The sequence below is a fragment of the Neolamprologus multifasciatus genome, chromosome 20 (assembly GCF_963576455.1).
Source record: "Neolamprologus multifasciatus chromosome 20, fNeoMul1.2, whole genome shotgun sequence".
Taxonomy (NCBI): Eukaryota; Metazoa; Chordata; class Actinopteri; order Cichliformes; family Cichlidae; genus Neolamprologus; species Neolamprologus multifasciatus.
The window spans coordinates 5795012-5805695 of record NC_140458.1 but is presented as its reverse complement, the minus strand read 5'-3'; the positions used below and the strand labels follow the sequence as shown (position 1 = coordinate 5805695).

Genomic DNA, 10684 nt, shown 5'->3' with positions numbered 1-10684 from the left:
TCTCAAAGACCCATTATTTAAAAGAAAAAAGAAAAAAAAGGAAACAGTAATTTGGTCATTAGGTGTGTGGGAAGAATTTAGACTTTAATTGTTGCACGTGGCAATTGGAAGAATAAAACAAAGACTCCTGAATTTTAATGCGAATTTATTTTCTCACATGTTGGAGATAAGTATTCTTATATATTTATATGTACAACTTTTATTTATTCAAACTCACCATGCTATTTAATTTAATTACAGTAGTTACAGTCATCCAAGTATAAAGTAAATGTTTTGTTTGGGTGCTGTCCATGGTGCTGATTCCTAATTACATAACTTGATGATCAACAACACATTTTGTATCTGTACCACAGTTAAATGTACACGAAGGCCCAGGTTAAGAGTGATGATGAAAACCCATCTACACCTACAATTTTATTCTTGCCTTCAGCTCAAGACAAAGTGCATTATTACTGTCTATAAATCATTTGTAAACACTGTGTGCTTTCAGAAAAGAAAACCACATTAAGTCTGATAAGACAGAAATATTCCACAGACATCCTGAAAACAGAGCCAGCTGTAGGTTATTCCCCTTTCACTCACTCCTTGTGCTTCGGTGTTGATGTCGTCCCGTGTCTAGAATCACCTCTTCAGCTTCAAAGACCTCCTGTCTTCTATTTTCCCACATTCAGCTGTGACTGGAGTGCATCTCTAAAATTTAGTGAAGCTTATCAGTAGTAACAAATCCAGTTTCACAGAACTTTCCCAGCAAACAGTGTTTATATGTGGTCAGGAACAGTCTGCAGAGCTTCCTCTGGGTTTCTGGTGATGTTGACATTCTGCAAAAATAAGCAACAAAAGAATCTTTCAAGACTAAAGTGGAAGTATCAGTGGATGAATCAGATCTAACTTTAGTACGAGCAGTATGTAATATTACCATTTATGAATCCAACTTTACAATGTCAATAAGATCAATGTAAGTAAAAAAGGGATAATTAAGCAAAGGCATCGTTTCTTTACAACTGCACACATATTTATTTAATCAGTACATACAAATGATACAACTTTACTGCCTACAGCTGAATTATTGGCAAAGCTAAATATTACAACAAATGTGCAGTTATGTAAACTCACCAGTGGCTTCTCTCTGTGTGTGTTGACAGCTTCAATATTGAGGAAAAATGACTCAACCTTACACCCTACAAATGAAGATGTAAGAAAAAGATTTACATAGAGTGAATGTGCGATACACTAAAGATGGGATATCATATATAATTAAGTTCTTACCACCTACCGTAGGCTATCGGTGTGAGTTTGAGCACAGTGTGAAGAGGGCATCTTAGATAAGGCAGCTCGTCTTCAGAGACACAAATGTAAATATTAGAAGAAGTGTTTGTGGACTTAAAACAATATCACAAATTGTTGTATATTGTATCACATGTTCGTGCACAGTTTGAGATGTTTTTTTGTTCTACCTGCAGGTTTGTCAAGGAAATAGGCTAACAGGCAGCGCATCACAGCTTGGTGGCAAATGACCAAAACATTTTCCTGCCTCTCCAGCTCCATGATGACTGGCTCCAGACGATGGACTAGATCTTCATAGGACTGGACAAAAGACATAATTTCAAACATTTTTCCACAAGACCCAGACCCTAACCCAGACCCTTAAGGTACATTTTTCTGGAAATGGTAGGGACAACAAATTGTATAGCTAAAAAAGAGGGGACCCAAATGAAGGAAACAGGATGCAGGTAGACTAAGCCAAAGGCTAGCATCAATGCTGATTTAGAACAAAAAAGGAAGAGCAGGAAGAAAATCTGCTTAAAGACACTTAGTCTTTATTATTTTAAAATTTTTAAAGACTAAGTGACCTCCGACAGTGTTTGCAACATTTTGCAAGCTTGGAGCACACAACAATTTGTTACCTCTCTAAAGTTTTGTCAAAGCCACTCTAAAGCTTTATTTTTGAAAGACAAATATCAAAATAATTTAAATCTTTTTTAGCTCTACATTCCAAACTAAATACTCTCCCTGAATGATCAAGTCAGTGTGCAAACTGCTTCTGGTAGGCTGCTCACTGGCCAACAGAGGAAATTATTTGTACTAGAAAGATTCCAGGTGTCAGCAGTGTGTTTATTAAAATCACAGTTATGCTTCCTTGGTTACATAAAATATATTTCTAAAACTCATTCAGAGCAGGGCTTACCTCGCCCTTTGGGTACCGATAGCGATATTTGTCCTGGTCTCTCAGTGCAAATTCTTCTGGGAAATTCTCCTGAATTTCCTCATAAGTTAGTTCCTCACATACACCCTTAGTGAGAAAAATATAACATGAAAATATTTTTTGCAAATGTACCGTAGCATAAAAGCACAAAACCTCTAAGGTATTGACATTTCAGTCTCTTGGAGATTTTAATCGCAGATTAAGATTAAAATGATAACATCCACGCAAAAAGCAAAGTGTATAACTGTACAATGGCAACATTTTCTTCCTAGCACCAAGTACACAGTGAAGCTCATAGTGATGCCAGTAACCAAGATTGCAATTTACGTTTTGGACTGAAGGTGGTGCTAGAGGATAAACAATGTTGCAGCTCATCTGTCAAGACACTTGATCAAATATTCATATACGTTACACTCAAAATTGCCTCTTCTGTAAACTTAAAACATTTGTGGATAATTTTATAATGTTTTTAATATACTTTGGTCTATTACAGACTGAATCAAAGGGAAAAACATACTAACTGACTATGTAATCATATCAACTTTTCAAGCATTAGAAAAACAAAATGAATCATTTATTGGAATAATTGAATTAGTGTTGCTGAGTTATTATTGTTTTATAACTCACCGCATCTATCTCATTAAGAGCCTTCCACTGTTCATACTGGACTCCCAGGGCCTCTGCAGTCTGGACAGTCCTCTTCATGTGACTCGTCCACACCTTGAGGTCTATGATTTTCTGTCCCTTGATGAAGGTCGCCAGCGCACTAGCATACTAAGAGAAAGAGTATGATTTTAAGAAGCTAGTTGACCTTTTAGGAAATGGACTGGCATTTATACCACACTTTTGCAATTCTCACCACATGAAATGCTTAAGATTACAATCTACAGGTAACTAATTTTGCTATTTCAGAAAATTTCAATTCTTTATATGTTTTTATTTGTCAGCCAAATGACCTTTTGTCCTCTAGGGGATAAGCCCGTGTCTCCACCAATCCGACCTAACAGGTTGAGTTCGCTCTCTCCATGGCGGCTCAGGTAGATGGATCTTGGTGTGACGTGTATGTTCATGAGGTAGTAGACTATTCTGCTCTGAATGTGGTCCTGGACCTGGTTCACAAGGTATCTACTGCCCACATCGAAGATCTTTATGTAGGAGAGTTTCCTGATCAAATTTATGGCATTGAAGATAAAAAAGAAGTTTAAAATGTCAAAAGTTAAGGAAGTATTTTTTATGCATTCTTATCATCACTTGAAGAAAGGTGTCATAGGTCGCACCTGTCTTTCTCATCATCTATAGGCATGTAGCTTGCCCTGTAACAGTCAATGCGCTGGGTGAAATCGTCCATGGCTTCATCTATGTCACGGTCTGCATAATCAGGGCTGCCGAATTTTACTTGCTGCAATGAAAAGAAGATTCAGGTTTAGATTAAAACTTTTTTTTAAATTGCACAACAGCTTCTGTACATACTGAAGTCTACACACAAAAAGGTTATAGCATAAATGTGCTTCTCACCCTGATATTCTCTGCAATGATTTCTGGGTCATCACAGCTGGATTCTACGAAGAACACCTGCATTCAAGAAGTCAGTTGAAAAAAGTCTTTTTACATCATGATAGCTTAAAGGAACCACGTGGTAAGCGTTGATATAACTCTGTACAAAAATCACAGGTAATGACATTATTAAGTTGGTAGAAGGTCGATATGATTCTTTGGACTTGACAGTAAATACAACGCTACAATATCCAGATTCTCAGCTTCCAGAAACACAAGGTAACAGCTAGCCTGGCTTTTCTTTGAGGCATACACAAAAATATATATCCAAATAAATATTTAGGTTATTATACTCTTAGCTTTTAAACTAAAGCAATATAGGATGTTTTGAGTTGTGCAGGATTGCACAACTCAACCACTGCCACAGCTAAAAACAATTTACATCACATTGACTATGGCTGTATATGCACTAATTACCTAAACAGGTAAAACAGTATTAAGCCATAAAATCTTTTTTTTTTTTAAACTGTTTTTATGTGAAGAAAAATAGTTATAGGATAAAAATAGGTGGACTTTTGGGCTTGTAATACACGGGTAAAAATCCTGTATTGACCTTTAGCTTACCTAAGCTAACTGGTTGTGATACATGTCTTTGATTCATGAATATATAGTGACAGAAAATTGATGTAATTTTATTTATTCTACTCTAAACAAGACCCCCCCCCAAATAATTGCTTTAAATAGCCGTTTAACACTTACCTTGTAGCCCATTTCCATTGCAAAACTAAGAATGATTGCCCTCCTTTCTCTTGTGGTGTTTGTAGCATCAAATACCTGCATGAGACAGGACACAGGTGTTATCATTTGGTAACAGTGACACGATTAGATAGATAGAGATAGATAGAGAAAGTTTTTTCAAAATCAGAAGGACAGTTTTAGTTGTCCTCTTACTCACGGCTACTTGCCCCTGTTCCTTTGTGAAGTACAAAGCAACATCTTTGAGTGCAGCTGCTGCACAGGCCCTGGGAGAGAAGTGACACTCGTTTATGCAAAGAGACAAAAACTGCAAAAATATGAATGATTGATGAGTGTAGTGTGAAAATGAAGATAAATCAAATCTGTCACACCATGATTTTACAAAATTTTCTCCAGTTATTTACATACTGTTACAAATGCCAATATTAAAAATGGCCAGTCTGTTGTTTTAAATGAGTTAACAGGTGCACCTTTGAGTAGTTTATCTTTAGCGTACTTACTTGCGAATCTTCATGGCTTCCTCATTATCAGGTTTGAAGAATTCAAAGTTTTTATAGATCTTGACGGCCTCCCTGCGGTACTGGCCCACGTTAAACACTGATGGAGTTGATAAACAGAGAAAAATTAACTGTTTCTTTCTGACACTTATATGATTAGGACTCAAGAATTCACTTGGAAAACTGACTTTTTGTTGGAACCCCGATCCAGTTCAGGTAACGAGTGAGCTTCTTGGAAATGTATGTCTTCCCTCTGGCTGGCAATCCAACCATCACAATCATTGTGGGAGAGTTACAGAACTGAGGCACAGAGGCTGAGAACAAAGTAAACACACAAAAAAACACAATGAATTCTTTCCGGTACACTTGGGACTCGTGAGCTGACTGCATTATTCAGCATTAGAGCATCTGTTTCATGTTCAGTGGGTCACATGCAATCTAGAGCATGTTTTGTCTCTGGCTGCTGAGGTAGTTTTCATTAACAGAGAGAATAAGAGCTTCACAGAGCTGCTCAAATGTCAAGTTTACAGTTTACTACATTGGTGTAGTAAGTTGCATGGGTTTTGTCCGTGCACAAAACAACTGCCCAACTGCCCACAAAAAATCAAACGGACACAAAAGCAGAACAGAAATTAAATAAAACTTTAGAAAAGTGAAGATTTAAATGACACGTCTCTCCTCTTTAGGTAGTCACATCTTAGAAGCAACCAGAGAAGCACACTGCACCATACGGCTGACAGGACAAAATGCCTTTAATCTCCAAGTATGTTAAAATGTCCCTGCATGTTGTTAAAGCTCAGCTCAGCTACTGCGAGAATTTCCAAATGTAACAATATTAATCTCCCTGGAAAAACCTAAATTGGTTTAGACTTTGTCACCTATTATTTATGAAGGAGCAGCAAGCAAAGGAAAACTTCATTAGGTGCCTTTATAAATGCATCTTACCTTACAAGGAATGGCCCAGTAGTCTCAATACTACTGTGTCTCAAAGTTCAGTAATTTATAACGTAGACTGCTTTGTTGCTTGCCGGCTAGCTGTACCCCAACAAGTACCCGGATGGCCTGTGTATATGTCCATATGAGGACATGGAAAGAGTTAGCCTCCAGACTGTTCGATTATGAATGGAGTATGCAGCGTCAGCAAAATGCTCAAAGGACCATGCCAGACACTGAACTGAGAGCCAACTCAGACCTGGTTTGGTCTAGGCTGGCTGTAATCCCATTGCTGTGTCTATGTCTATGTCGCTCTCACACTGCTGTCTTTCTACGCGTCTCCCCTGAAAGGCCTGAGCTCAGTTCAAAATTAACAGGAGAGAAAGGTTAGAGTGTAAAACAGACTTGTGACTGCTGGACGTCTTGATGCTGATGAAAGCTTCTGCTGGAGCAAGAAATAAGTTGAAGCAGAGGCAGAACAAACATCAGGGAAGATAATGTACTGTAATCTCATACTCAAAGTGAGACAGACTTTTACTAAACTTACACCCTCTCCTGCGGTTCAAGTTGCCTCCAGTCCATGGCACCCAGATCTTGAGCAGAGGTGTCTGTGTAAGATTTTTATGCTCTGTGGATATATTAATTGCCAAAGCCATGAGGCCTGTGAAGCAGGTCGAGGAGTTAACGACTGAGACACACAGTCCTGCGATCTGTGTGCATATGTGTGCCTCACTGAACACTAACTACTGCAGGTCAGGTGACAGTTGCTAAGGAGAAATAAGCTACTTGGTAGGCAGGAGGGGGAGGAACTGAGGCCATGCTGCTTTTCTGCCTCTCCATCTGTTTCATGATTTAAAAGGCTTGAGAGAAGCTGCCAACAGAAGGACCCCTCATGAATTCGGATGAGCCGAGCACTGGTGCTGCTGCACAAGCTGTACAGAAAGTGCAGTGCCAGTATTCTCCTTCCTTACCACTAGGTGTCAGTTTAGACCATCTGTTTAGTCGCTCATAATCAAAACGGTCAAAATTTCAAATAATTAAATAATTCCATATAAGCCAACAACAACGATTAGACAGCACTAACCACCACTGCTCTGCCTAATTTGGACCACATAGTTGGGTTCAAAGTTGAGGGGGAAGAGAAAATTCAAAGAAGAGCTTTGAAGGACTACAAACAACAAAGGCAACACAATGAAGCAAAAATAATGTTTTAAAAGAAGTCAGCCACTTCCTGTCAAAGCCCAATTAAAGTTTGTGTAAGAACGGAATGAGTGTTCCTGTATGCGGTTGGAACAATCACAGCTAACAGGAGCTAACTCAAAGGATAAATCAGTGTTGTGTCCACCAATAACAGAAAAAAAACTATTTTAAATTGTATCTTAAGGTACTTTTTTCTAGCAGCATGTCACAAAACATAATTTAGCCCAATTTCTTGAGTTGAATCTCTGAAAAAATGGCAAATATAACACAGTTTGATGGGCATTAAATAACAATGTGATTCTCACAGAGTTATTAGCTGAAAACCTATTATATCAGCATGGTGTGCAGTACGTTCTCAAAGAATTTGAGGAAACCTGAAAAGTGGAGGACAAAAAGAAGTGACAGGCCTAAAAAAGTATCTACAAGACATAAGTAGCATCTCAAAGCCAGGTCTTTAAGAAATAGGAAAGAAAGACCTGAGATAGGACCTGAGAGGTGCATATGATCAATCAGATGTACTGTTCCCTAAAGCCTCATCAGAAACGTTCGCAGTGGAAGAGCGGCTGTCAAGAAGCAATTTCTAAAGAAGGTAAACAGGGACATTATTGTCAGTATGTATGGAGGAGGTCAGGAGAGCAGTACAGCAGTGAGTGCTTACAACCTTCTGTAAAACACAGTGAAGGCTCTGTGATGATTGGGTCTGCATTTCAGCTAGACTCTTTGAATTATGAACCCAGAAAAGTTACATTACATTACATGTAAAACCATCTAGAAAGCATCTGATTGGCAAGGGGTTTGTTTTCTTTTTAGCATGGCAATAATCCCAAACACACTGCCAATGTATTAAAAGGTTATCTGAAAAACACACAATCGAACACTGTCAGTCATGGACTGGCCTCCTTAGGGCCCGGGCCTTATTAATATTGAAGCATTATGAGATCATCTTGAAAGACAACAAAACCAAAGATCTTTGAATGTCTTCAAGAAGTCTGGAGAACTATTCCTAAAAACTCCTTAAAGAATAACAAGAAAGCTGCCTAAGAGAGCTCAGGCTGTGTTGGTAAGAATAAATGTGATCACATCAGATATTTTCAAGATTATTCGAATTATGCAGAGTCTGTTTTTGCTTTTTATGCTGTATTTTCATGTTTGTTTGCACATATTTCTATAGATAAAAATAAACTAACTCACCAATTTCCCATTTTCCTAGCAAATATATAAAGAAATGCGGGGTGGCTCATTTTTGCACAGTACTGTACATCCAGCGCTCAGCTAAGACTGTGTAGTACATTCATGGTGCTTCTCTGCTACTCCAGGGTAAATTAACTTTTTATATCCATTGTTATCAGTTGTTTTAATGATCTGTCAGGTGGTGGTAATAAAAAAAAACAAGTTGCACTGCAGAGTTGGAAACAATTGTTTTGAATTATTCCCCATGGCTTTCAGTTTCTCTTCTCAGTGCTAACAGTAGCTCCTGATGTGTGCTGTTTCTCCAAATCTCATTTCAAGTGTGGAGAAAAAGACAACCTGCAAGTTTTGAGCAGAGCACTTTGAAAACTTTGACTATCTGCACCACTGTATACAGTTAAGTCTTTGTTTGATAAAGACACAATTTTTGTAGTTTTCCCTTGATACACCAAAGTGGAGTAATTTAATACACGCTTGAGATACTCGGTCAGGTTTGGTTTGCAGTGTGCTTTGGATCATTATCCATTATTGCACTGTGATGGACTGTGCAATTAGTTTTGCCACATTTGGCTGAATCTGAACAGAGAGTATAGGCCTGTCCACCTCATAATTCCTTCTACCTCTACTATCAGCAGTCCAATCAACAATAAACATTAGTGATCCCAAGTTGTCTTTTGTGGTATTTCAAGCCTGTTGGTGTTGCTGAGCTGGTCAGTGCACCCTTTATAAGAATATATCAGCCATCCAGATTTTAAAACTCCTAAAGATTTTTCTATCACTTCTTTAGATTTACTTTTGTTTATCAGCCTTATTAGGTGTCATATTTGAAATTACAAGAAAAGGCTACAAAATTCAAATCTGAAGCTTTAAATCAAGTTCAGATATTTTGTCAAATTCATCTGTCATGTAAAGTCAAAGGAACTGGTCTCACCTGCCTATGAAACCACTTGTCAATCAACTGCCAATCAATTTTGAGCCTCTGAAAAAAAGTGTACTTTACACAGTGTACTGTGAAAATCCTCCCTGCCATCATTAGCCACTCATGACATTTGCTTGCGACACTTGGCACAAGTCCAAGTACTCAAACCTTAATGTCAACAACTCAAACTTCAGAGAACATCGTGACCCAGTTCTGGAGCATGTTTAAAGGGCAGCTAGCCTTGGGATAAGCTCAACAGAAGGAACATACTATTCTATTGGCTGTTTTCCTTGGTAGGAGAGGTACTTCCAAAAACAACAGCCATGCAGGATTGGAGTGCTTTATAATGTTTCTTTCTATTTCGTCCAACTTAAAAGAAGCCATTTAACACGTGAGAAAATTACACAAAATAGTAAAAAAAATTGAATATAATAATAATCTCTCCATGATCTCTGTGATAAGACGCACTGATCACTTATTTGTGTGCTCGTTTTAGTTTCTGTTTTAGTTTCTTGTTTACCTGTTCAAGTGCATGAGCCTTTTATTATCTCATAACCTTACTTCACTTCTTTGTTGCTCATTCATGATCAATGTTTTACCTATAAACAAGGCAACCAAAGATGGTATAGATCAAAAATAAAGCAAGCTACACACGCAATTTCTCATTGTTTGTGGGCGATTTGTATTCTTATTTTCATTTAAAGTGGAAGGAACTTTGATTCGTAGGAACACATTCAATTATTTACTCATATTTATGTTGCATTCAGTATGTCCATGTTGTTGAATCACATATTAATAGAGATTTTCTTGCAGTATTTTGTCTGGGTATTGCTAAGACACATGCTCTCTTTAAAGGTAGTTAATCTGTGATCTCACCTGCGCTATCATGTCTTCGGAGCCTAGCGTGTTCAAGCTGGGGAAGCTCCATTCTGTGCAACACTCCAACAAAACAACCAACAGACCATCAGCACAATCAACAGACAGAATTATATGGTCAGTGGCAACAGGACTACTGCTCTTTTTAAAGAACCTGAACAGAGTGCCAAAGTATTTTCAGCTCACCCCCACTCCCACTCTTCAGAGTCCTCAACATGCTGACATATGATAGCAGCACACTGGGCTTGTCCTTTGCCGTTTGCCAGGGCCAGAGTTCACAACAAACATAATGAAAGGGGAAGCAGCACTCAGAGGATGCATCATAATAAGTGCAAAGGTCTTTGAGATGGTAGTTGCTGTTTTGCAAATGAAGATATGGCAGCATTCATGTTAAATTGCTATCTCTTATCACGCACGTCTGATTTAAAGTACATCAGGGAGATCATTGTCATCGACTGTGTGATATATGTTCGGCCTCACTGGGCTTGTTGGGCCACTGGAAGCAGTGGGATAATGTGATATTTATATAAAAGCCAGACTTAAACATGAGATAAGTCTTTAAAGCCTACCCAACATTATATTATCTAATTTTCTAGCCATCCATCAATACATTTTCTT

The 10684-nt window shown here is 38.2% G+C and overlaps 1 protein-coding gene across 2 annotated transcripts; it reads right to left on the bottom strand.

The window, feature by feature from the left end:
* Window positions 1–128: 128 nt before the first annotated feature.
* LOC146494231 (6-phosphofructo-2-kinase/fructose-2,6-bisphosphatase-like) lies at window positions 129–10271 on the bottom strand. Of its 2 annotated transcripts, none has more exons than XM_085146246.1 (14): window positions 10067–10271; window positions 5139–5264; window positions 4954–5050; window positions 4653–4719; window positions 4457–4531; window positions 3719–3775; window positions 3481–3602; window positions 3160–3367; window positions 2831–2977; window positions 2186–2290; window positions 1455–1584; window positions 1274–1336; window positions 1114–1178; window positions 129–818 (listed from the first exon to the last, which is right to left on the bottom strand). In XM_085146246.1, the coding sequence occupies exons 1-14, from the start codon at window positions 10116–10118 to the stop codon at window positions 759–761; spliced, it is 1374 nt and encodes a 457-aa protein (XP_085002372.1). In that variant the 5' UTR covers window positions 10119–10271; the 3' UTR covers window positions 129–758. The 2 variants fall into 2 exon arrangements, with proteins under 2 accessions (XP_085002372.1, XP_085002371.1); XM_085146245.1 differs by lacking the exon at window positions 10067–10271 and adding an exon at window positions 6431–10057.
* Between the last annotated feature and the right edge of the window lie 413 nt (window positions 10272–10684).